We start from the raw sequence: 27,869 nt of genomic DNA on the forward strand, positions 1-27,869 counted from the left end.
ATTATTTTAAAGTAATAAAATTAAACCTCTATGAATATTTGGAGTAGGGCTGTTGATTAATCGCAGTTAACTTGCACGATTAACTTTATTATAATTTATCACAATAAATAGCGGTTTTAATCGCACTGTTAAACAATAGAATTCCAATTGAAATTTATTACATATTTTGGATGTTTTTCTACATTTGATACAAAATGATAAATAAAAGAAATAGTATTTTTCAATTCACCTCATACAAGTACTATAGTGCAATCTCTTTTTTGTGAAAGTGCAACTTACAAATGTAGATTTTTTTCTTACATAACTGCACTCAAAAACAAAACAATGTCAAACTTTAGAGCCTACAAGTCCACTCAGTCCTACTTCTTGTTCAGCCAATCGCTCAGACAAACAGGTCTGTTTACATGTGCAGAAGACAATGCTGCCCACTTCTTCACAATGTCACCTGAAAGCGAGAACAGGAGTTCGCATGGCACTGTTGTAGCCGACGTTGCAAGATATATGTGCCAGATGCACTGAAGATTCAAATGTCCCTTCATGCTTCAACCACCATTCCAGGGGACATGCATCCATGCTGATGATGGATTCTGCTCAATAACGATCCAAAGCAGTGCAGACCGACACATGTTCATTTTCATCATCTGACTCAGATGCCACCAGCCGAAGGTTGATTTTCTTTTTTGGTTTTTCGGTTTCTGTAATTTCTGCATCACAGTGTTGCTCTTTTAAGACTTCTGAAAACATGCTCCACACCTCGACACACTCAGATTTTAGAAGGCACTTCAGATTCTTAAACCTTGGGTTCAGTGCTGTAGTTATCTTTAGAAATTTCACATTGGTACCTTCTTTGCATTTTGTCAAATCTTCAGTGAAAGTTCTTAAAATGAACAACATGCTGGGTCATTATCCGAGACTGCTATAACATGAAATATATGGCAGAATGTAGGTAAAACACAGAGCACGAGACATACAATTCTCCCTCAAGGGGTTCAGGAACAAATTTAATTAACACATTATTTTTTTAATGAGTGTCATCAGCATGGAAGCATGTCTTCCGGAATAGTGGCCAAAGCATGAAGGGGCATACGAATATTTAGCATATCTGGCATGTAAATACCTTGCAACACTGGCTATAACAGTGCCATGCGAATGCCTGTTCTCACTTCTAGGTGACACTGTAAACAAGAAGTGGGTAGCATTGCCTTCCGCACATGTAAACAAACTTGTTTGTCTGTGTGATTGGCTGAACAAGAAGTAGGACTGAGTGGACTTGTAGGCTCTAAAGTTTGACATTGTTTTATTTCTGAATGCAATTTTTTTGTGCGTGCATAATTCTACATTTGTAAGTTCAACTTTCATGATAAAGAGATTGCACTACAGTACTTATATAAAGTGAGTTGAAAAATATTATTTTTACTTTTATAGTGCAAATATTTATAATAAAAAATAAATATGTACACTTTGTATTCTGTGTTGAAATTGAGATCAACATATTTGAAAATGTGGAAAACATCCAAAATATTTAAATAAATGGTATTCTATTATTGTTTAACAGCGTGATTAATCACACGATTAATTGTGATTAATTTTTTTAATCACAATTCATTTTTTTAAATTGCTTGACAGCCCTAATTTAGAGGATGTTTGTTTTTTAATCTAAAACAGGACATGATTTTAAGGCTTTGTGCTAATGCTCTCAGTGTTAGTTATCTGCATTGTTACACAATGACACAACAGGAAATACATGGTTTGGATGGAGTCTTCACATGCTCCTTTGGCAGCCAGATCGTGATGAGCGATGTTTTTGGTTTTATTCTTTGTTTTGTTTTAATGACTGTTCCATCTTTTTTATTTGTTTATTTTTCTGATAGTATGCATTTGTCTGACATCTTTAACCCCCAACTCCAGATATAGGGCTGGTTAATAGGTGGGAAACGTCAGCTAACCTTGGGTGAGAGTCATCAGTTGCATGGGGATTCTAGCAGCAGGATAAAAGATAGCAATATGTCTTTTTCTGTGGAATAAGCATTTTACCAACCATTATGGCCTGATGGGTATTTGCCTGAAAGGAGTCTCCAATCTGTTCAAATGAGATTTGGTGACATTTGTGGGCCTAACATCAGTATGTCAGGCCTTGGTATGAGTATGTAGGAAGGCTGGTAATGTTAAGATTACAGGAAAGGGAGAGAGCCTTGTATACGCAAACAGGGAGTACCTCCTTCATAGCTGTTAGGAGCAATCAAACTTAAATAGCTTTTCCTTATTCTGATAAATATATATAACTGTAAAAAGCTGCTGTATAAATTAACTAACATCACTAAGGCACATTAACTATCTCAATGCTTATGATCTTTACCCTCACCCTCCAGAATAATTATCCTTTGACCTTAAGGAGGAATTGTTGGGAGTTATTTTGGAGTTTATCAACACTACTCTTTACCTGGCAGGAGAGGTCACTCTTGAGCAGAACACAGTACATTGTTCTCAGTAACTTGGCATATTGCTTTCACTGCACCCCCAGTTCACATTGCCTGAGGAATCCAAGCTCCAAACCTTCACTTTTAAGTGTTTGGAATGTTTAACTAACTAGCCCACGAGGATAAATAGGCATTTAAAACAAAATTGTCCAAGAGCAAAATTTGTGATGGTGCATTAGTAGGTTTTTTGTTTTTTATCAGGCTTCTTATCATTTTTTTATCACTACTGGTGAGTCAGCAAAGAAGTTAACTGTGTAATAATCTTGAGCTCTGAAGTGTTAGCCTGCATAATTACAGTAAATTTTACCGTTCAACCTATACACAAGGAAGGATACATATGAAATAGGAACAGAGGGGAGGGGAGGAACAATACAGATGTGGGGACAGGGGACAGATGTGAGAACAGCAAACCACAAACAGAGTTGTAATGAAGCCTTTCACAATAAAATAGGTTGTTTTCAAATTAGCCATATCCATTTGTAGCGATCACACTATGAACGTAATCATTTTTTTAACTGAAAACTTTTAAAAGTGAGTAATATCAATTCAACATTCATTCCTACTCTCAGTCCAACCTATAAGGCCAATCTCACATACATTACAGCAGAAGCAAAAAAAGGCCTTCATTTCAATTTGCCTTTGGCTTAAAGTCTGACAGTGAGGCAGTGTAACACATGATAAAAAGATTCGTTATGAGGAAATTAGTCACCAGGGAATATTTATAAGCTTGAAATTTTGTAAGTTACAACTACATTTTTAGCAGAGACTTAAAACCTCAGAAAGGACTGGAAAAGGAAGTGGTGGCAGCCATTAACAGTCAGATGCTAAGCTGCACATTGCAGCCAGAGGCTACTTAATGTGGGGACTATTTCAGGCTGATCAAAACTGAAATACAAGTTACTTACCTCTTTTCTTTCTTTCAAGTTTGTTAACATAACAATAATTGCAGATTTCTGCTCCCATATCATCCTCCAGAAATCATTAACTGTTTCTTGTTTAGGTCCTGCACATAGAATACAGTTCTATACTCAAGAGACATAAAGAAAACAAGCAATATCACAGTACACAAGAACATTTTTCTCTTCTACTCATGAGTTACCAGCTCATATCTCATGAAAATATACCTCAGTTTTACAGATGAACTATATGTACACTTGAAAATCTCACTTCTTTGAAGCACAGCTATATGAACTCTATCAATTTACAGAAAACATTTACTATGTTATACAATCATTGTAATCACTTCTTGAAACAATGGGATTTTTGTATTTACACAAGGACGGTTTGCAAGACCCAGCATAATAGCTCCAACTGGCATGACTGGAAGTTCGACCAGTTGTAATACCATTATCATCAAATGGGCCTGCACCAGTAGAGGCAGAAACTGAGTCGGGTCTATCTAGCTTCCAGATTGATTGGGTGGGGTGAGTGGACTCAGAATATTTCCAGCAGTAGGCTGGCATTTCAAACACAGTCCATGCTCCAGGCAGGTTGGTCCACAGCTCTTGGAGACATATATGCTGCTGCTTGGAGAGCAGGCTTGTCCCACCTTTCTAAGAGCAGCAGCCATTCCCCCTCCCTCTAGATACATTATGTGCTTTAGGTCAGGCAATGGGCTCAGTTTAGTCTTTCTAACTTACAACTCTCCCTTTGATGACCATGATTTAGCAGACCAACTTATTCATGCTTAGGAAGGAATTTTTGATCTGGTGACATATTAACCTTGATGTGGGCTGTGAGGTTTTTTCTGGGTGTGTGCGAGGAGTGGGGGGGATGAGGAGTGCATTCTGGTGCCTATAAGTACAAAAATGGAGAGAGGAAAATACATTACCTTGAGCAGCTATAAATTTATTCTTTTCTTTGTAACCCTACAGAAATAAAATGTATGGTTAGTTAAAGAATGAACCGCCAAGATATGCTTTAAGACAAATATCTATTTGATATTTAGTTTACAATTAAAATTAGCAATCTGAATGAAAGTGAATGTATGTATTAGCTTACATCTATGTATGAAGCGTTAATATAGTCTGAAGATTGAACTCCATCTATTTGGGTCAAAATGACTCTGGAATGATCATCTGGAAAGAAAGAAACTGTTATTAGGGTCTGTATGGTAGATTTATAGTATTTATATCTATCAGAAATTTTCCTCAAAATACAAAGCCCTTTAACATGCCAGTGATGGATCTGCACTTTTATGAACCACAGTATTTGCATTATTATTCCACCATCATTAAATAACATAAAAGGCTGACTAATACAGTATATATAACAGATATGTCATATGGGCCAAATCATGCTGACCTTACTGATGTAAAACTTATGGAAGATTTTGGTCCCTTACACTCTTGTTTCACCAGAGCCTGCAAACAGTGACTTTGAACACATGCTGCAAGGCTCATCTGTTTCAAAGGGATTTTTAGATGAATAGACGGAATAATTTGTTTTAGGTAGTTGTGAAGAGGTCTCTTTGAATTGTATTGTAACTGTACAGTGCACAGAACTTTTGGATAGCAGGTTAACAAGCCTTCACTATAAAAATCCTGCTGCATCTCCATACTTACACTGGGTTACTGAGAATGCAATAATTTTTGCATAGTGTGCAACACATTTGTAATAACAGATAAGGTTTATTAGATACTTCAAGCTTGGCCCATATACTCAAAGCTCTTTTCTTTTTTATTGCACAAATCTGAACTGAGTTTCAAGAGAACCATCCTACATTTTTGGGCAATTCTAAGGCTTCATATCAAACCTGCTGAAATTAAAGATAAATTTACTGGAAGGCAATTATTATCCAAAGAGACACCACTGCAAAAGAAGCTTACTTTGCAGATGTATGATTAGTAACATATAAATTGCATTATTTTGGGGGTCAATTAATCAGCTTTACTCAGGTGTGCTCAGTGAATGCAGACAACATTACAGGCACGATTGCTATAAGAGGCATCCAGACATTTGACTGATATTTAGAAAATAAATTGTTAAGTCTTACAAGGAAGGATGTTGGGATATCTATTTTTCTCTCTGTTTTCTTCTTTATTTGCCATTTCAAATGTTCCTTGCATGCATCTGGCTGGTAACGACTATAGCAAAAACATGTAAAGTCAAGGAAATGCAAGAACATCCTGTATTAAATGTTAGCTGCACAGTACTTAAAAAAAGATGCAATTACACACAATGGCCTACATCTAAGATAAGTAATTTCTCAGTACATTGTAATTCTTCAAAAAAAGCAATTTTTCCTCATCTTTCTAAAATAACTCAAAACCTTTCGATAACTCAGAACTTCAACACTACATTTTAAATTCTAACTTTGAAGAACACTGTGACTTTTGCTATTTAAGAGAGCAAATAAATTATTGAAACTCAGACTGCCATTGCAAAACACCATATGACATAATGACTCATAATGCTGTGACCCCGTCAGAAAGATGTGCGTGTACAATACCACAGGGCTCTGACTTTGAAATTTGGTTGTATGGATCAAATTTGATTTTAATACATGAATACATTTGAATATTAGCAAAGAAGGCTCAAAAATGTTAAGAAAACTGAATATCAAACATCCACTCCATTCAGTTCAGGGCCTGGGCGAGGGAATCCAAAGGTGACTTTGTATCGCCTTTATGCCCTGAGCCTAGGGATGGCCTTGGGGGCTGCTGGCCCATTAGGATGACTAAAATGGTACCCAACGTTTAACCAACCTGGTAGTAATCAGGTAAACCTGGGATTGTGAATAAACTCTTAGTCACATACTAAGTACCTGAAAATAAATGCTTTTGTCATGACAATGAAAATGAGATTAATTAACAGGAAATTAACAGGAAAATTTTATTATGTGAATAATAAAGGATAGGGAGAAAAGGAAGGAGACAGCAATAACTCCAAGACCAGAGAGAATGAGATGGAACCTGCTGGACAGCCTCCAAAACTGTGGAGAGGCATTTGAAAACACTCCGACCCCGTGTGAACCCCTGTGGGGCTCAGAGGAGAAGAGGACGGAGAAAGGGATATTTGGATGTGGAGTTTTCATTCCAAATTTTTGTTTATTTGAGAGACTTTGCTGCTAGACTGGACAGAGCCAAGTGGGAGTAATTTAAAGGGCCAGCCGGGAGAAGCTGATGCAGGGTCATTGCTGGTTACCAGAATAGTATAAAAGGGACTTAGTGTAAATGAGAATCAGGTTCAAGATCTTTGTCTATGTCACAGTCCTGATGCAATTTTTATGCCCTCTCACCACAGTCGCAGTAGTTCTACATTTCAGAACCACAGTCACTATTTGTGCCGTTTCCCACCCTTCTTTCAAGCTTTTTATTTTTTTCCAGGAACTTGATCAAACGGAACATAGCTATATTATGTGAATCACTTAAGAGAAAGATGACAGAGTATCTATTTCAAGAAACACTCAATGCAGCAATCCCTACCTGATTCTGGCAACACATTATGTGGAATTCCCCCTTAAAAACACTGATGAAGCAGAGTTCTCAGGACTGAACAATGAATGAATATAACGATGAATATAAATTGCCCTTTGTGTTAATTTTTATCATGGAATAGTAGCATGTTTTCGTGTTTGTTTTCTGTACACTACTAACAAACTTATGAACATTTTATTAAAAAGGTTAAGAAAAAGTTAACTAAAACATTTTAAACATAAATAAAAGTAATTTATTTTGGTTTTGCATATAATCTTATTCCCTTGTTTCCCTCTACGAATAAAGTCCACAAATTTTGAAGTCCCTAATTAACTGTTATGAAAATCATTCAAAAAGAACTTAAAATGTACAACAATAAAAAAGGACCTGCATTAATAAACACCAGAAAATCTAACTTAATTAAATATTTTCAATAAAGCACAAGAGACCTACTTCCTCTTTAAACAGTGCTTTTAAACTTGAAAAGTTGGTCAAAATATTCTTGGACATCCTGTCCCGCAATGCTGCATTTTCACTAAAAGAGCACATAAAAACAGTGTAATGGGCTGGATTGCCTCTTCCCACAGTAACCCCCTCTTTCCTCCCCCTGCCACACGGAAGGTAAAGAAAGGAGAAAAAACCTCTGCAATGACTTTTTAAAGAGTTCTTCTCTTATGAGACAAGACTTGGTACTTCAGAACAAGGATCCCCCAGGATCAGCAGGATGACAAGACTATGCATGGGTATGTCTTCACTCAAGTGACTCCTCTCAAGTTAGCCTACCTCAGGTGGGAGCAGCCATACTGAGAAACCACATTCAAGTTGCTGTGTCCACAGTGGTACTGAACTGGCTCTTGTGTGGCACTAAGACTTCTGGAGAACATATCCCATGGTTCTTAGTGCTACAGTAAGATAAGCTGCTCTATGAATTCTTTCCAAGTAAATTATTGGAGAACTTGTCTGTCCTTTTTGGGCAAACAGGGGGAACTTGGAATGGCACTGGAGAACTAGTGGCAATTGAGTAGCACTAGCCTGTATCCACATGAGAGATTATTAGTTGCTGATGAGTTATGCTCACTCAAGGTTTAGCCTATATCCCCTCTTGAGTCAAATCAAGTTAAAAGCACCACCACACGAGTTAAGGGTTTGTGTATGTGGACAGGACTCAAATTAGGAGCAACACTCAAGTTATAACTTAAGTTAACATTGCATTTAAGACAACGGCATTTTGGGATGTATAAGTGGGGGCATTGCCAGCAGATCGAGGGACGTGATCGTTCCCCTCTATTCGACATTGGTGAGGCCTCATCTGAAGTACTGTGTCCAGTTTTGGGCCCCACACTACAAGAAGGATGTGAAAAATTGGAAAACGTCCAGCAGAGGGCAACAAAAATTATTAGGGGACTGGAACACATGACTTATGAGGAGAGGCTGAGGGAACTGGGATTTTTAGTCTGCGGAAGAGAAGAATGAGGCGGGATTTGATAGCTGCTTTCAACTACCTGAAAGGGGGTTCCAAAGAGGATGGATCTAGACTGTTCTCAGTGGTAGCAGATGACAGAACGAGGAGTAATGGTCTCAAGTTGCAGTGGGGGAGGTTTAGGCTGGACATTAGGAAAAAAATTTTCACTAGGAGGGTTGTGAAACACTGGAATGCATTACCTAGGGAGGTGGTGGAATTTCCTTCCTTAGAAGTTTTTAAGGTCAGGCTTGACAAAGCCCTGGCTGGGATGATTTAGTTGGGGATTGGTCCTGCTTTGAGCAGGGGTTTGAACTAGATGACCTCCTGAGGTCCCTTCCAACCCTGATATTCTATTCTAACCCCTATGACGAGACCTAGTGCTTTGTGTCTGCTCATTACTCCCGACAGCCCGTCTGCCTGGTAACATGTCTCCATTGGAGCCATACTACCAGAGATTCCTGTGACCATAGCTGCCTTGCTATGTTGCCTAAAGGGGGGTTTTGAACTGTGAAGGAGCATTCATCTTTTCTATCTATCTCCACAAGGGGACAAGGTGCACCTGTCCCCATTTAACATGCATGCCCCATCCTGTCCTGCCTCATCCCCACACCCTTCTCGAATTCAGTTCCTGAAGACGTAGAGGAATCTTGGGGAAGGAGGTTCTGCCATGAAGACAGCTGAGTCACCTCCCCCCATTCGCTCACTCTCGTATGAGATCCATGTGCACATCTGGAGGCCATGATCTCACCCAACATGTTTACATTGTTTAAAAAGTCATTCTTTCGTCTCTGAGTTTGAATATTACCTGAACCAAACCACAGTAAACTGTTTTATAACTTTCTGAAAAGAATGCTTAGACACTATAATGTTCAACGTCTCCACTTTAATTATAACTGTATATTTTTGTGAGGCCTGATTCTGCCAACACTTATGCATATGGCAAATCGCATTGAATGTGCTTATAAAAATAAAATGCGATAAAGAATACACACGCCAAACATATCTGCTCAGTCACTGCCCTCATGTCATACTCCTTTCCTCATGCTCCATTTGTATTTTTGTCTGACTCATGTATTTACATGAGGAATCCCATTGGCTCCAGCGGGACTACTGACATGCTTCAAGTTAATCATGTGCATAAGTGTTTGCAGGATCAGGGCCTTAAATCATAAATTCTCTGAGGCAGTAACCTGGTCCTCATACATGTCTGCAAAGCACCAAGCACACTTTCTGCTATGTAAATAAATAATGATAAATATAAATAAGGCACGTTTATGGGGGGGGGGGGGGAGTTTGCAAAAAACCAAGCAAACTAGATAGCATAGTATTTAATTACTTGTTGTGAAGAAAGGCAGCAGATGAATGCTGTTTTTTTCCACATACAAACAGAAAAATGAAACACCTACAGGGCAGAATTCTGTTACTCACTTTCACAATACTACTTTCATTTCATTTATCTAGATTTACACTGAACATTAAAAAAAAAGGCCTATCAAAGGCTCCAGGTGCCTTTGCCGTATACATGAAACATTTTTGGAGGCTCAGAGTCCTTGATTGGTACTCTCAGCAGCCTTCCAGCTATCGCAGCTTCTGAGGCCTCCAGAATTGACTATAATCTTTAACTTTGATTAAACATACTATTTTCTTTGTTTAAACAAAGGTCACTGAGACTGAAGGTAGCAGGAGAACCTACTGGGAGCGATAATCAACTCCAGTCCTGGGCAGATCACTAGCACAATACTGTGGGACTTCCCAGTGATCCACCAGGAAGATGGGTGGTGTGTATGTGTGAGCAACTGTCTCCCTACTAGGAGGTTTTTGTTCTTTCTTCAAGCACAGGTGCTGGAACTAGGGGTGCTGTTGCACCTTCTGGATTGAAGTGAAGTGGTTTCCATTATATACAAGGTTTACTGTTTGGTTCAGTGGCTCTCAGCACCCCATTATAAAAATTGTTCCACCACCTCTGACTTCAAGCTCAGCAACTATTTTCTCTAGTCTCCTTCTTAGCATATGCACAACGTGTCTCAGGTGGCACGTGACCAGGATTCAGCACCAAATTTGGTCCACTGGTTGGATCAATAGCTTCCCTGGCCTGGACCAGGTACTGAGGGGGAGTGCAAAGTGAATTCTGATCCATGCCCAATGAGTGGCTTTATTTTGGTCTCATGATTTTGCTCTTTCACCTATGACTTGAAGGAGGCCAATTTTACAGTCTGTAATGAGGGCCTTTAGCACAGCCATTCCCCAGGCAATCTAACGAGCTCAGCTGGCCTGCAGTAGGCTGCCTGGCTGGCTATACTACCTGATTGATTGGAAGAGTCACCAGACCAGCTCTTAAACCCAGCAGTGGCAACAATTCAGTGGCTGCTCAAACATTCACCCATGGCTGAGATAGCTCCTGCACTGTTTGTTCACGCCCTGCTCCTGCCCTGGACCCAGCCATGGCTCTGCCTTGCCTCAGTCCAGGTAACCCAGCTCTGAACCTTGGCTCTGATTCCTGACTGCCAACTTCAAACTCTGACTCTTGGCTCTGGCCTCTGATTCAGATTCTGATCCTCAGCTCCAATTCCTGACTTCTGATTCTGGCTCTGACCCATGGTTCTGGCTTCTTGCCTCTGACCCTGGACTTCTATTCTTGGCTACCCACTCCTAATCCAACTACTACAATTCACAACTGAGGCCTCAAACTTTGCCATAGGTGCAGTACAATCGCAACATGTGGGCCCCTGCAACCACCTCCACACCTGTGCCTTTTATTCTCAGAAGCTAACCCTGGCAGAATAAAACTACACTATTTGGGACAAGGAGCTACTGGCTATCAAGGTGGATTTCAAGGAGTGGTGCCACCTCCTAGAAGGAGCCAAGTTTTGAATTCGAGTCCTGATGGACCACAAGAACTTTGAGTACCTATAGATGCCTTAAGCAATGCCAGATCTGCTGGTCTCTCATTTGCTTGCTTTGACTTTGTGGTAACCTATCACCTGGGGACAAGAAACAGGAGGGCAGATGCCTTGTCCCACAGAGACAAATATCTTGAACCTGGTGAAGAGCACTTTGACACCATGCTTAAGGCATCCGACTTTATCAACAGGATGATGGATAGTCTGACATCCTCCATCCACTTCCTGCTCCCGATGACCAGTTTGCAACCCAGATCCACCAGACCCTGAACAATGTGGTTAGTTCCAACTACAGAATGGCCTCCCTTATCTCATCTCAAGGACTGTATTTATGTTCTGGAGGGACAACCTAGGCTTCAGATATTGAACCTATGCCATGATTTGCCACTCGCAGGCCATTTTGGACAATTCAAGACCTGCAATCAGGGCTTGCGGAGCTTCTGGTGGCTAGGCCTACAAGGTTACATCAAGAATTATATACGGTCCTGCAACTATATCAAGAAACCATGATCATGAACGCTAGGTCTCCTCCAGCCTCTGCCCACGCCTCCGCAGCCTTCATCTACTATATCAATGGACTTTATTGTAGAACTGCCATGCTCCCAGGGACACACTGTAATCCTGGTTGTTGTCAACCTCCTAACAATGATGGCACTCTTTACCCATATAATACTGTTCCTACCACACGGGACATGGCTCAGCTCTTCTTGCAAAATGTCTTCTGCTACCATGGGTTAACAACAGGTATTGTATCAGACTGGGGGTCCCAGTTTATCTCCTGACTCTGGTTGGAATTTCTCAGACTCCTTGGCATCAAATCCCTCTTCTCATCCACTTATCACTGGCATACTAATGGGCAAACAGAAAAGGCCAATCAAATCTTGAAGCAGTATCTTTACTGCCTTCTTTTGAGTTTCCACCGGGATGACTGGCTTCCCTTGCTGTGCTATGCTGAATTCGCATGTAACAATGCAATCTACACCTTAAAACAACATATCCCTTCTTTACAAACAGTGGCTTTCAGACTCACTTCTACCTAGACTTGCCCATGAATTCTCCAGTACTGACCACTGTGGATTCAGCTGCCCACCTATAGCAGGTGCACCAGCAATCTACCAAAGAAGCCTACAAACATCACATGGACCAGGCCGAATCTGGCTGTAGGAGACAAGGTGTAGCTCTCTGCCCATAACCTTAAATCGAGCTGCCCATCTGCCAAACTGGACTGTCAATATCTGAATCCTTTCAAGATTATATAACAGGTGAACCCAGTGGCCTTCTGGTTACAGCTGTCTGAATCCTTGAAGATCCACCCATCTTTCACATCTCACTTTTAAAGCCCTACACTAAGAACTTATACCCAAACTGCTCCAATCCTCCACTGCCACCCATAACAGTCCGTGGACAGGAGGAGTACTTGGTCCTCTGAGTCCTTGACTCTTGGCAAATTAGGGGAAGATTCTGGTACATGGTGGACTCGGAAGGATGCAGTCCGGATGAGTGGTCTTGGGAACCAGTACAGAACATCCACACGCTGGACCTGTTCTGAAAGTTCTGCTGGAGGTACCCCAAGAAACCAGGCCCCAAGGCCACTAAGTGTTGTCCTTGAGGGCTTGCAGCAGGGTCAGTCTGAAAGCAGGGCCTGCAGCAGAACCAGTCTCCAGACACCAAATTAGCATAACTGGCCTGTAGTAAGCTGTCTGATTGGGAATGCCACCTAATTGGTTGGAAAAATCAACAGACTGGCTCTTAATCCCAGCAGCAGCAGTTCAGCGGCTGTTCAAAGCATTCACCCATGGCTGCGATTGCTTGTGCTTGTTCCCAGTCTTGCTCCCGCTTTGTTCCAACCCTACCCCTGCCTTGCCTCATTGCAGCCTCAGATTTGAAGCTTGGCTCTGATTCCTGACCAATGACTTCAAAAAATCAACAGACTGGCTCTTAATCCCAGCAGCAGCAGTTCAGCGGCTGTTCAAAGCATTCACCCATGGCTGCGATTGCTTGTGCTTGTTCCCAGTCTTGCTCCCGCTTTGTTCCAACCCTACCCCTGCCTTGCCTCATTGCAGCCTCAGATTTGAAGCTTGGCTCTGATTCCTGACCAATGACTTCAACTCTGATCCTTGGCTCTGACATCTGGCCTTTGATTCCAGCTCCAATCCTTAGCTCCTATTCATGGTTACTGGCTTCTGCTCCAACTCTGACTCTTGGCCTCTAATTCCAGCTCTGATCCTTGGCTCCTAATCCTGACTCCTATTCCAACTGCTAAGTATGACTCCTGCTCCAACCTCTAGGGACAACTGCTCACATCCTGGTCTCCGACAATACCAAGTGTAGAGCAAACAACTGATAGAATGTAATCCTTATCTTCCATGCAAGCAGCTGCAGTGTGGTTATTATAATGCTAAAAAACCATCAAGAATACCTCGTTGACCATTTTCCTCAATGTTTTAAGATATTGCTTTGATATTGCATGTGAACTTACATAAATAGGTCTCTGACCACGATGGTCAGACTCATTCAGCTTGCAAGCAAAAGTTCACATATTTAGAGAACACTGTAGAACACAAGCAAAGCAATGTACATTTTAAAACAAAAATAGATTGCCAGGTTTCACCACTGACTATACTGAGTATTTTTAATTAGGAGATACAAAATTCACCAATGTCCTAGTGCACTGGGATACAACTCTTCTTAAATTAACATTTTTTAAAAATGTTACTCAGGTAACCCTGTCATTTGATAGTGACTACATTGCACATGGAGCAGCAGCACAAACACACGTCAAACATATAATCAAACCACCAACATAAAAAAACATGCTGCCAATTATGAAGCTCACTTAATACTGTATTTCAGTCCTAAGGGCACTGTCTTACAGTATCTAAGAGCATGTCTACACTTGCCATTTAAAGAGGAAAAAGTCCCTTTTTTGCGCAAAAACCGTGGGAACGTCTACACTTATTGATGACTTTTTGCGGTGAAACTCAGACGTTTCACTGCAAAAAGAAAACCACCTCCATGAGAAGCGTACAGCTTTTACCGGTGATGCTTTTGCGGTGATGTGCTAGTGAAGACATGTTCTTCCTGTTTACACAGCTTTTAGCCTCCTGAGGATATCCCACAGTGCCTCGATGACCACTCTGGCCAGCAGCTCTGCTGCTCTGATGCCAGGTAAACAGACGTCCACCCCTCCCCCTGTAAAGCCCTGGGAACTTTGAAACTCCCCTTCCTGTTTCTTTGGCAAGTGCTAACTTATCATCTGGCCAGGTGACAATGCCTGCTCCATGAAGCAAACGATCCCCTGCTTGGAACAATGCTGAGCTGCTGGAGCTGATCAGTGTTTGGGGAGAGGAAGCTGTGCAGGGACCGAGGATGCCCCACGATCACCCCCCACCCTTCCCACAAGGCCCATCGTCAAAATGGAGAGAGCTGAACTGTGGGATAGCTGCCCTCAGAGTGCGCTCTTATCAGCGATGGAAGTGCTGCTAATGTAAACACTCTCTGATGCCTGGGGAATTAAGTGAGTACATAAACCAGCACTTTACTTTCACCAATTCCTTATCACTGGTGAAACTTACAGCGCAAAAACTCTGCAAGCGTAGACATATCCTAACTGATAGTTGTATATTGGCCCAGTTGAGTCTGTATTTAACACACTATACATGATTCTAAGCTGCTCAGTTCTGCCATGAGATGTTGAGGGAAGTGAAAATGAATAATAAGTGGGATTGGAATGGCTCCTGAAATAGCAGAAGCTTGGGAGTGGACCTAACATGGCATACTTCTCCCCATACTTCCCCCTCCACAAGAGCCCGGTAAAACCCATCTATGTAGCCACCATGCAACTGCAAATCTGGGGCAATGGGGAGCAAACACGCTGTCTTTCTGACCAAGCAAAATACTTCAGGAAAGCCTTCTTGCTCAGGCAGCCACTGGAACCAGGGCTCCTCTGCCAATAATGCTGCTGAGATGTGGGTTTAGTGGAGAACTGCCGAGAGGCACTCACCCTCCTTACACATGCCACGTAGATCTGAGCAGAACCCCAAAGAGCAGAGTTTCCAAAAGATGATTGAGCTATACTGGTTTAAAAGGCCGGGGCTCTCTTATCCCCGTGCCATAAGCTTCTCCCTACAGAGGGGAGACTGTCATTCTCAGAGGCTTGAATGCTGCAGAGCTTTCTATCTTCCTTCCCCTTCCTCTGGGGGAGGAGGGCATCTAGACAGCAGAGTTTAAGATCCCAGACATTGATAAAATAAAACAGTTCAGTTTTTCCAAATGTGGTGCCTCACTATCACAACACTAATTAGAATGTATTACTTTTTCTGTAAAACGGATGCCTGTACTCTTTAGCATCAAGGAAGGGAGAGAAAGAGAGCGAGAGACACCTCAGTGGATTAGAGTTCTACTTTGAGACACTTCTGTGTTCAAACTCAGGAGAGAGCACAAATGAGAATCACTTTAGTTCTCCACCATGAGCCCTACTGGACATTTGTCCCCATGGCTAAACACCTGTACAATCCAACACATATAGCAATCTCTCTGAAGACCAGAACTGAAATAACTGGGTGTTAAACATCAATAATGAAGAGCATTAGCAAGCTGTGTGGAGAAGCTTACACTGTACTTGTGTAACACCGAAAGACCCCGGTTGTCAGCGGGCGGGACTGAACCTGGTGCCTCTGGAACTTAGTGCATGAGCCTCTACTTTATGAGTTAAGAGCCAACTGGCTCTTAGCTAAGGCTGTAGGGCAGACTCATTAATCTCTAAGTGGTCTCAGCAGTACTGGTTTACAATGGCTCCGGTGGTGCTGTGGCACCAGGCCACACTTGGAAGGGGCCTACATTTGGAAGGGTTAATCCAGCCTGGGCCAAAGCCCAGCAATGTGAAGAGTCAGCAATTTCCCAGCACCAGCTGAAACACTCAGCAGCCTGGGGTGTGCAGTGTGCAGGTGCAACAGGGACTGGGTGTTGCAGGGTAGTTTGCACGCCGCTGTGTTCCGCTGGGGCCCTGGGACCTGCGCTGTCAGCTGTGCTACTAGTCCCAGAACGCCCTGCACCGTGTTGCCAGCTGCCCCAGCTGAAGTGGGCGGAGCAGTCCAAAAAGAAATCCCAAGCGAGGAAATGGTCTGGTGCAGGGAAAGGATTCCCAGCGCTAATCCCGCTGCGTCCTCCCTCCCACTTGGGGCACGGGTTGGGAGCTCCTGGCTTCCTCCACCTCCAAATCTCCCCCATTCTCCTGGGGGCGGCTGCTGTGCTGTGACTCCCGGGTGGTGTGCAGACCCCCAGCGACTGTGATGCCCGGAGGCTCCTGGGCACTTTCTCAACCTGAAACTTCAGGGTGGGGGGTGGTTGCTTGTGGTCCCTGGGAGCAGGGTGGGCGGTGACAGCGGGGTTTGTCAGTGCTGGCTGCTGTGCCCCCTGCCAGTGGGAATGCCCATAAACTGCCCCCCTGCAATCGGGGAGGGGAGAAGGTGCAGCGTAGGGGTAGTTGTGGAAAGGGGTAGTTGTGGGGCAAGTCCGAGTGCGATGGGGGAGCTGGCGGTGACTCCGTGTGGGGGGGTGTAGGAGAAGCAGGGTGTTAAGGTGGGGGTTGGTGTGACAGGGGGCAGAGGGAGGGAGGGGAGAGTCTGGGTTGAAGGTGGGGGTTGGCTCAGTGTGTGGAGGGGGTAGTAGAAGGGAGGGAGGTGACAGCCCTGGGGTGAAAGTGTGTGTGGGGGGGTGAGCAGTAGCAGGGAGATTGAGGAGAGCCTTTCTTTGGGGGTTAGTTGTGTGGGGTGGGAACAGTAGGAGAGACTGGGGGGTGAGGAGAGCCCAGGTGTGACGGTTGGGGTAGAAGCGTAAGGCTGGATTGTGGTAGCCTTTGTTGTAAAGTGTGTGTGTGTGTGTGTGTGTGTGTGTGTGTGTGTCAGTGGCCCTTTCTCCCTGCAAAAGATGGGCACCAGCAATTTTCCTCATATGTCATGCCGGGCCCACACTTGGAAGGGGCCCATCACAACCACATGGGGGCCCACAAATATGTTTGGCACTGGGCCCACAAAAGGTTAATCCGGCCCCGGGTCTCAGTGCCACTAGAGGGGACAGAACACCACACTCAGAAGGTGTGTGTGTTACACTTGCCCAGCATTCCCCATGCTATAAGTGCCAATGTCACACACATTTAATTACAAAAACCCAACAACATTTTTTGGGTTCATATCCATTCTTGATTTCTTCTTCTCTTCCCCGTGATAAAAAACAACGCAGAAAACAAGCAGACTTACATTAAATTCTTCCCGAAACCGTTTCCCATCATCTGCTGATCTTATCCGTATTTCTTCCTCCAGATGCTCCACTGGAATAGGAAAGTACTTCTTTGGGCCAGAGGGAGACCTGCTGAGCAGCATCACCCTTTGCTGTTCTGTCAAACCAGAGAAAACAAATGTTAAATGTATACTCAGAATGAGGGACCACTTGTTATTCCATTAATCAAGTGATGAGCCAATCAGTTTTGTGAAACACCTTGGAAAAAGGCACAGCATGCCTCTTATGAAACGTGAATCAAACTAGTGAGACAAGGTGGGTGAGGTAATATCTCTTATTGGGCAAACGTCCTGAGACGGACATGGCTACAACTCTACTGCAGTCAAACTCATGACAGAGTTGATTTCCATAAAAATAACAAGCCGAGTGATTTCTCTGAACACACACTGGATTAAAACAATGCCAGAAGCCTGTGTCCTAATGTTAATAATTTGTAACAGAATTTGTAATTTGTAACAGAAATAAAAATGTGATGAAACATCATTTGGAGAGGCAAGAGGGTCTATCAGTTCCTCACACTCACTGGGAAGTGTAGGGATTGGAGGGGAAACTTTTTTAAGATACTTAATTTAAGGGAAATAATTTGTGAATCTATTTTACAAATGGTTGTATTTCTCCAAATAAGCCACAATTTGCCAGACACCAGAAACGCTGTAATATTTACAATAACTACAATTAGGTAAATGTTTTGCTCTCAATAAACTGCTTTAAGAAGGTAACAAATTCATGAGACTTGTTTGAAGCATTCCTATTGCATCTGTATCCAAAAGTATAGGAAGCATCAGTACTTTAATTTAGTTTCTGTCCCAAAACAGTGGAAAACAATATTTGCGCCATGCAGACAGTAGTCCACATTTAAACAGGACCTGAATTTTGAAAGTATACTTTTTCATCTGCAATTCATTGTAGGCACCAATACATATCTGCAAAAATGCAAACACGTGGTCTGGTCTTTCTGCACCAAGCATAGATCAAGAAGCAAATGGAGTTCAGTCCCCGGGTTGCCATACCAGTCCCAAGTTGCTGGCTGCTCTGAGGCTATGTCTACACTACTGCAGTAAATCGACCTAAGCTACGCAACTCCAGCTACGTGAATAACGTAGCTGCAGTTGATGTAGCTTAGGTCAACTTATTGCGGAGTCCACACTATGCTGGGTCGACGGGAGACACTCTCCTGCCTACTTAACTTACTCTTCTCATTCAGAGTGGAGTACCAGGGTCAACTGGACAACTGGAGAGCGATCTGCGGTCGATTTGACAGGTCATCATTAGACCCGCTAAATCGACTCCGGTGCATCAATCCAGGGGGTAGTGTAGACATAGCCAGTTGTGCCAGAGGCCCACAGCTAAAGTGGCTGTTCTAGCAGACAAGGATAGCTGGAGCACAAGGTGCTCCAGCATGCTTCTTTTACAGCAATGATGTCCCCTATGGGATGATTTCGTGTAGCACCTGACACCCAGGAGTTCCCCTGCACCAGCCGGCTAGATCTGCTAGCTTTATGACAATTGTGCACTGGTAAACCGGTTAGAAAATTAGACAACATATTCAGTGTGCAAACATATTGCATTTTAAAACAACAGTGAAGTTGAAGAGTTTTGAAATCATGATAGAGGAAGTTTCCCTGAGACTAGCAGCTTTGTTTAAAAGAAAAACAAAACACTTCCCTAGAAACAGACAGTGACAATGCTTCTTTCAGGAACCATGCTGCCTAATAGTTCATGTATAGCCATTCTACAGAGTAACAGCGTTCTGCTTGTTGGCTAGTGTATCTCAATACATTGGAAACATCAATGCTCTTTTAACTGATGTTAGGAAATTTGACACTGAACAGGAAGTTACACTCATTTGATTATATTTAGAACTGTGAATAAACAATTTTTCAGTTTGCACATCGTAACACGAAAGCCACAGAAAATGCAGGTAATTCTCCCTTGTGATTACTTTTTTCCTTTTCTTTTAATTGTTTACCCCTTCGTCGTTATGACATGAGTAATATATGGATGACCTATAATTCCCCAACAACTTTGCCATCTTTTAATCTTTATTGTGCTTGATGTTCCAAATCTACTCTAATTTGATATGCTCTTAATAAAAACAACATCTGAAAATCTATTGGTGAATATTTTCAATTTCTGAACTGCATCTTTTTTAAAAAATGCTATTGTCTCCCTTCCCTCTCATCCCCCTTTTACTTTTTAATCTGGTCATAGAGTTACAGAGTAGTTCTTCATACTCTTTTTGTTTGTTTGTTTTTTTAACACAAATGTTTCAATCCTTTTTTTCTTAAACTGAAAACTGGTGCAGATAACTCCACTGTCATGAGGAATCCTTCATTAACAAACCAGTTATGGAGAATTGCCACGTAGAAACAAAATCTGGTAAAATTACAACTTTAAGTTGTAAATTATTAAACAGCAAGGAGAAGACAGAGAGAGTTATTTGAAAAAGAAGGAAAGTTTTCTTCTTTGTTTTCTTTTAAATAAATAAAGCCAGCACTAAAACAATACAATAAAAAGATACAAGTCATCCTCAAAGTTTAAAGAACTGAATTCTTAACTTTCAAAAGTAAAGTGTGTACACACACACACACACACACACTAAAATTCATTCTAAAAAACAAAGATAACATGTCATTACCTTGCTCTTCTAAGATTCCATTTGGCATCTTTTTGTCACTGGAGGTCACAACAGCTTTCCTATGTTTTCTGAACCTTAAATACACAAAAGTAAATTAATCTGAATAATTGTGTTTAAAAGGTAACAAATGCTCTTCCAGATTAACTTGTACAAACCATGTAATTCTGGAGAAATTCTTTCTGTTCATCTTCAGATGGTAATGATTAGTGATTAAATACAACATATGGCATCCTCTGCTACCCTAAACTGTGGTCTGAGACTTCAGTTACCGCATATATGTAGAACCGCTTTCATTTCCTTATGAGATCATATCAAAATACGACCAATCTAGTTCTGAGTGCAGCACTTAACAGTTCCGTACCTGAAAAAATAGCCAGCCAGAAGAATGAAAATGATGAACACAAGAAGCAGGATCAACATTGAAGTCAGTAGTTGCTGGTGTGACCTGTTCTTTCCTGGAGACTCTATAAATTAAAAAACCACCAAGAGTGACAGGTTGTTGTGATGGAATTCTCAGTGTAGCAAAGATAAAATTGGACAAACATACCTAATACTTACAAAAACTGATTTATATACAGTTTCCAAAAGGCCTACCTCTAGGGCCAAAGTTCCCATGGAACATAGATTTGGTGGCTGTGTGTGGTCTTCTGATTGTATCAATTTGTTAAAAACATCAACAGTGCTTTTTAGTAAATAAATGCAAAGCTGAAACCCCCAATTAAGGGAACATTTTTAAAATCTGTGCTACCAACTGTCAGCTCTTGAATATGGTGTGTGAGATAATATCTTTTATTTGACCAGCTTCTGTTGGTGAGAGAGAGAGACAAGCTTTCTAGCTACACAGAGCTCTTCCTCAGTTCTTGGACAGAGTAGCAGCCATCTTAGTCTGTATCCACAAAAAGAACAGAAGTACTTGTGGCACCTCAGAGACTAACAAATTTCTGAGAGCATAAGCTTTCATGGGCTACATCCCACTTCATCGGATGCATAGAATGGAACGTATAGTAAGAAGATATATATATACACACATACAGAGAAGGTGGAAGTTGCCATACAAACTCTAAGAAGCTAATTAATTAAGATGAGCTTTTATCAGCAGGAGAAAAAAACTTTTGTAGTGATAACCAAGATGGCCCTTTAGACAGTTGACAAGAAGGTGTGAGGATACTTAACATGGGGAAATAGATTAATTAATTAGCCTCTTACAGTTTGTATGGCAACTTCCACCTTCTCTGTGTGTGTGTGTGTGTGTGTGTGTGTATATATATATACACATCTTCTTACTACATGTTCCATTCTACGCAGCCGATGAAGTGGGCTGTATCCCACGAAAGCTTATGCTCTAATAAATTTGTTAGTACTCCAGTTCTTGGGCAGGTATTCTGAGTGTCACAGCTAAACACAAGATCAAACAGGTAGTTTAGCATACTTACAGGTTTCAGAATAGCAGCTGTGTTAGTCCGTATCCGCAAAAAGAAAAGGAGGACTTGTGGCACCTTAGAGACTAACACATTTATTTCATTTTCTCTAACACATTTATTTCATTTGGGTGGGGGTCCAGGTGCAGGTGGTTGGGGCTCAGTGGGGAGGATGTCTGGGGGGGGCCATCAGGGTGGTACAGATGCAGGGGAGGTGGGGCTTGTCAGGGTGAGGGTTTGATGGGCCTGCTTAATACGGGAGCCCCAGTTTTTGCCAAGGGGATGCTGCATGCTAGACTCTAGCTTCCCCCCTGCCCCCACTTCCCCCATCCCCTTTCTCTTCATCATCCCATGCCCCTTCTCCAATGCTCCTTCTCCCTGCCCCTGCTTCCCCCACCCCCTTCTCTTCTGCATCCCATGCCCCTTCCCCTCTGTTCCATCTCCTCCCCATCCCACCCGCTTCCCTCCCCCGTCCCCGCTTCCCCTATCCCATGCCCCTTCTCCACTGCCGCATCTCCTCCCCAATCACCCACTTCATCCCCACTGCCTCTTTCCCCAGCCCCAGCCCCCTTCTCTTCCCCATCCCATGCCCCTTCTCCACCTCCTCCCCACCCATCCTCTTCATCCCCACTGCCTCTTTCCCCACAGCCCCGCTTCCCCCCGCCCCCTTCTCTTCTCCATCCCGTGCCCCTTCCCCACTGTTCCATCTCCTCCCCAGGCTTGGGGGGCAGGGGGAACTGCCCCCCAGCACTCACCGGTGGAACGAAGTGGGCTGGGGCCAGGTCGCTCCACTTCCTGTTGCCCAATGAGTGCAAGGTGGGCCTGACCCCTGCTGCAGTCCCCAGGGACGCGTAGCTCAGAGGAGCAGGCTTGTGGGGGGGGAGGGGGAGAGTGGGAGTGGGGCTGGGGCAGCGGGGTGGGGGGGCGAGGCGAGGCAGGGGCAGCTCTCCTGGCCAGCTCAGCCAGCCGGGGGATCGGACTGGTCGTGGCCCCTTCTGATTGTGGGCCTGGCACCATGGTAAACCCAGGACTGACTCTAGAGTCATCCCCCTTTTAAACTAAGGGGCGGGGGGTGTCCAGCTCAAACACCTTTGCTGTAGCAGTGTGACATGAGGAAAGAGGTGTCCCACCAATGTCCCACACAGGTCAAAAACACCATCTCAAATTCAATCTGGAAATCAGTAGGCAGCCAAAGCAGATCACAGAGCTCAGGTGTCATGCGCTGTCTCCAGAACTAACACCAACTCTGGAGAACATCTTAAGAATTACTTAAGATATAGACTGGAGGACGAGTGCTATTAATAATAATAGGGCTCAGATTTTCCTAGATGCAATAGCTGATGGATTCCTTCATCAAGTAGTTGCTGAACCAACTAGAGGGGATGCCATTTTAGATTTGGTTTTGGTAAGTAGTGAGGACCTCAGAAGAAATGGATGTAGGGGATAATCTTGGTTCAAGTGATCATGAGCTAATTCAGTTCAAACTGAACGGAAGGATTAACAAAAATAAATCTGCAACTAGGGTTTTTGATTTCAAAAGGGCTGACTTTCAAAAATTAAGGAAATTAGTTAGGGAAGTGGATTGGACTGAAGAACTTATGGATCTAAAGGCAGAGAAGGCCTGGGATTACTTTAAATCAAAGCTGCAGAAGCTATCGGAAGCCTGCATCCCAAGAAAGGGGGAAAAACTCATAGGCAGGAATTATACACCAAGCTGGATGAGCAAGCCTCTCAGAGAGGTGATTAAGAAAAAGCAGAAAGCATACAGGGAGTGAAAGATGGGAGGGATCAGCAAGGAAAGCTACCTTATTGAGGTCAGAACATGTAGGGAAAAACTGAGACAGGCTAAAAGTCAAGTAGAGTTGGACCTTGCAAAGGGAATTAAAACCAATAGTAAAAGCTTCTATAGCCATATTAATAAGAAGAAAACAAAGAAAGAAGAAGTGGGACCGCTAAACACTGAGGATGGAGTGGAGGTTAAAGATAATCTAGGCAGGGCCCATTATCTAAACAAATACTTTGCCTCAGTCTTTAATAAGGCTAAAGAGGATCTTAGGGATAATGGAAGCATGACAAATGGGAATGAGGATATGGAGGTAGATATTACCATATCTGAGGTAGAAGCGAAACTCGAACAGCTTAATGGGACTAAACCGGGGGGGCCCAGATAATCTTCCGCCAAGAATATTAAAGGAATTGGCACACGAAATTGCAAGCCCATTAGCAAGAATTTGTAATGAATCTGTAAACTCAGGGGTTGTACCGTATGATTGGAGAATTGCTAACATAGTTCCTATTTTTTAAGAAAGGAAAAAAAAGTGATCCGGGTAACTACAGGCCTGTAAGTTTGACATCTGTAGTATGCAAGGTCTTGGAAAAAATTTTGAAGGAGAAAGTAGTTGAGGACATTGAAGTCAATGGTAAATGGGACAAAATACAACATGGTTTTTCAAAAGGTAGATCGTGCCAAACCAACCTGATCTCCTTCTTTGAGAAAGTAACAGATTTTTTAGACAAAGGAAACGCAGTGGATCTAATTTACCTAGATTTCAGTAAGGCATTTGATACCGTGCCACATGGGGAATTATTAGTTAAATTGGAAAAGATGGGGATCAATATGAAAATTGAAAGGTGGATAAGGAATTGGTTAACAGGGAGACTACAGTGGGTCCTACTGAAAGGTGAACAGTCAGGCTGGAGGGAGGTTACCAGTGGAGTTCCTCAGGGATCAGTTTTGGGACCAACCTTATTTAATCTTTTTATTACTGACCTCGGCACAAAAAGTGGGAGTGTGCTAATAAAGTTTGCAGACAATACAAAGCTAGGAGGTATTGCCAATTTAGAGAAGGACCGGGGTATCATACAGGAGGATCTGGATGACCTTGTAAACTAGAGTAATAGTAATAGGATGAAATTTAATAGTGAGAAGAGTAAGGTTATGCATTTAGGGATTAATAACAAGAATTTTAGTTATAAGCTGGGAACGCATCAATTAGAGTATTGGAGTATTGGTTGATCATAGGATGACTATGAGCCGCCAATGTGATATGGCCGTCGTCAAGGTTCCAGATGTTAGATGGGGCGGGATCTGAGTTACTACAGAAAATTCTTTCCTGGGTATCTGGCTGGTGAATCTTACCTATATGCTCAGGGTTTAGCTGATCACCATATTTGGGGTTGGGAAGGAATTTTCCTCCAGGGCAGATGGGTAGAGGCCCTGGAGGTTTTTCGCCTTCCTCTATAGCATGGGGCACGGGTCACTTGCTGGAGGATTCTCTGCTCCTTGAAGTCTTTAAACCATGATTTGAGGACTTCAATAGCTCAGACATAGGTGAGAGGTTTTTCACAGGAGTGGGTGGGTGAGATTCTGTGGCCTGCGTTGTGCAGGAGGTCGGACTAGAGGATCATAATGGTCCCTTCTTACCTTAGTATCTATGAATATCTATGAGTCTACATTGTAAGAGTTATTTGAAAAAGCCGAGCATACTCAAGGAAAGAAAATGGAAGTGTCCTGAAAGCAGAGGTGTGTGTCTTTTATGAAAAATCTTCAGGGAATCAAAAGAGATACTGTATGCCCTCCAGCTAGGTCTGAGATTTTTGAAGAATGTGGTGACTAAGTTATACATTTTGAACTATATATGGAAATATTTGTAGTATATCGAAAGACATCTTATTAGCCAGAGGAATTATGAAGTCAGACTTCAAACTTTTTAAATGCTTGAATGAAGTTTCTGTTGAAGTCCTAAAGGATCAGTATTGGAACTTTGGCTGCTTATTATTAAATGATGCAGGTAATGGTACTTCATGGTTGTAGTGGAGTTGTAAATAAGTAGTCAGGTCAGGAATGGTTCAGTCAAAGGAAAAAAAATTAGGACCAATTAGCCAAATTCTGTCTTAAAGTACATGGGTGCAACTCTGATTGACTTTAATAGGAGTTGTAAACACATATCTGAAGGCAGAATTTGGCCCGTTACAGACATGGTCACATGTGAATGCAGTTTGGTGTTCATGAACATGGAGTAAGAACAAAGGAAGAGATATTTACTAAACAGAAAGGTGTGTCTGCTATAATGCCTACCACAGCAGGACTGAGATTGGAAATATTACAGAAATATCTCTAAATCCATTAGCTCAATGCAGGAAAAGATGTAGTTATTCTAGTTTTATTAGGCTCTGGTTATAACTCAGATTAGCGCCAGTATATGTGGGAAAGAAAAGAAATTGTTGTTGAAGGAGGTTCAACAAACAGCAATTAAAATAACACTCAGGTTTCAAAGATTTCTCATGAAATATGGCCTTGTTCATGTCTGAAAAGAGGAGCCTTTGATGTGACCTACTAGAAGTTTATGCTGATTCTTAGTAATGGTAAAGTTGCACACATGCAAAAGTATATTGTCCTGTTGTTTTGGAAAAATATCACAAAGAAATCAGTCTGGTATTGATACAATAATAATAGATTTGTTTCTGTCTGTGCCTTTTATTATAAGAGTGCCTGCCATGAGAGTGAGGTTATGTGGAATAACAAGCTGTGGGGATGACAGAGGCAGTGACTTTCCTTTTGTTTGAATGGTTCTTCTTCTCAGATGATGACTTGAGGTACAACAGTTTAGTCCTAAACTCATTTCTTAAAATACAAGGGAAAATTTAGGCTTATAACAGATTTCTGGAACAAGAAAAGTCAATCGTATATTTTATATGTGAATATGCTGTTTGCCTGTCTGTTTCTTCCTTACAATGTTTGTTAGTCATAGGGTATTTAATACTTTATTCCTCTGACTCAAGGGGTTTTTATCCTACCACATCAAAGTATTCTCTTGTATCTAACAGCAGGTGTTTCCTAAAATCTTACTTGTTATGGATATGAATGGCATAATTTGTTATTGACTAGTCACCTACACAGGTGGTCAGTTTCTTTTAAACTATTTTAGTTACAAGAGAGTGAGAAAATTTTTTAAAACAAACTTTAATTATGCATTACTTTTTTCATATAATTTGTAATAGGCAGATAAGTTAGGGATAGATGGGATAGTGTCCGCTGCGGATTTTATTAGATACTGTATAGACTAGTATTGTTGAGAAAGAGAGAATTATTGAAACAAACAATGGGAATTTTAAGGTTATGAATGAAAAAGGTTGGCCTGTGGCTTATTGTTTGACACTTCAGGGAAAGACAGCAGCACCCTCCCCCTGTTAATATACAGACAAACTTTATTCTGAACAAAGTATATGCTCATCCTTTATTTTAGTTACGTGGTCAGAATGATGTATGTGAAGGGACAAGAGATGTGAAACAAAATATTTACCAAGGGAAAACAGAGTTTCAGTCAGCATTTTGTAAAATCAGCTCCTCCTGCATGGATACTTTTTATTTCAAAGATTGTTTCAGAACAATATTTTATAGCCTTAATGACTCCTAGATGCAGAGGTGACACAGACATATGATCTCTAATAGCATAAATGGCACGCTATAATAGAGATGCCTTCACTCACTGATATCATTGGCCACATTTTTTACTCTCTCTTTGAGGTATCTGTGGGTTGTCTGGTGACTTTTTGGTGCCTCAGTAGTGTCCAGCCCCATCATTATGAAAACAATATTAATCAAAAGCAGCAGTCATTTCAAAAACCAATGGGTTTCTTCTTTTTTGGTTTTCCTTTGTGTCGTACACTTATCTCCCCTATATTTGGAGATGCTGCTTCATTACTGCCTTAAATCCATCAAAGACCAAGGATGTTTTCTATTGAGAATCAAGAGAGTCTTTTAGCTGATGATGTGGCTATCATAATTTTACAGGGATCATGATTTCAGTGGTATACCTAATAATTGGTAAGGTAGGTTGCATTCTGCCCCACCTCAAGCTTCTGCATTGACTTAAGATGTTGTCCCATGTAGCAATATTGGGAAATACCACCACTGAGAGATTTTCTGTCACAGGATAGTGCCTGGTATATATCAGCCCTGCTTACATATCCTGATTTCAAGGGACAAAGCATGGCCAGGATGGCTTATGCAGCTCTATGAGTGCCACATCACAGTCTTGTTTCTCCCCTAGCCATCTGATATCAAGGAAGTTAGCTTGGAAACACAGATGTTCTCCATGACAGTCCCATGAATTTAAACAAAATAGTGATAATGTCAGACCAGCAGCCTTACACTATGTGTGAGAGCTGCATGCAGGCATCACATGCTTTTTAAATGTTGATCACATTTATTATTTTGTATTTTCCCCAAAGGTTGGGTTGCTAATTTACTAACAAC

General features: G+C 42.0%; 1 protein-coding gene across 2 annotated transcripts in view; it reads right to left on the reverse strand.

Annotated features, from left to right (window-relative positions):
• The window catches only part of PTPRE (protein tyrosine phosphatase receptor type E), a 73,814-nt gene extending 53,164 nt beyond the window's left edge, over positions 1–20,650 (reverse strand). Inside the window, exons 1-7 of one of the 2 annotated variants that reach the window (XM_077821385.1) lie at positions 20,554–20,650; positions 20,193–20,266; positions 17,515–17,651; positions 5,473–5,563; positions 4,479–4,555; positions 4,309–4,345; positions 3,383–3,480 (exon numbers count right to left, since the gene is read on the reverse strand). In XM_077821385.1, coding sequence (XP_077677511.1) covers positions 3,383–3,480; positions 4,309–4,345; positions 4,479–4,555; positions 5,473–5,563; positions 17,515–17,651; positions 20,193–20,266; positions 20,554–20,612 — 573 coding nt within the window. In that variant the 5' untranslated portion in view covers positions 20,613–20,650. Of the gene's footprint in view, positions 1–3,382; positions 3,481–4,308; positions 4,346–4,478; positions 4,556–5,472; positions 5,564–17,514; positions 17,652–20,192; positions 20,267–20,347; positions 20,445–20,553 lie in introns of those variants that run through there. The other variant, XM_077821384.1, reaches the window with a different exon arrangement.
• Positions 20,651–27,869: the final 7,219 nt, after the last annotated feature.

The sequence above is a fragment of the Eretmochelys imbricata genome, chromosome 7, assembly GCF_965152235.1.
Source record: "Eretmochelys imbricata isolate rEreImb1 chromosome 7, rEreImb1.hap1, whole genome shotgun sequence".
Taxonomy (NCBI): Eukaryota; Metazoa; Chordata; order Testudines; family Cheloniidae; genus Eretmochelys; species Eretmochelys imbricata.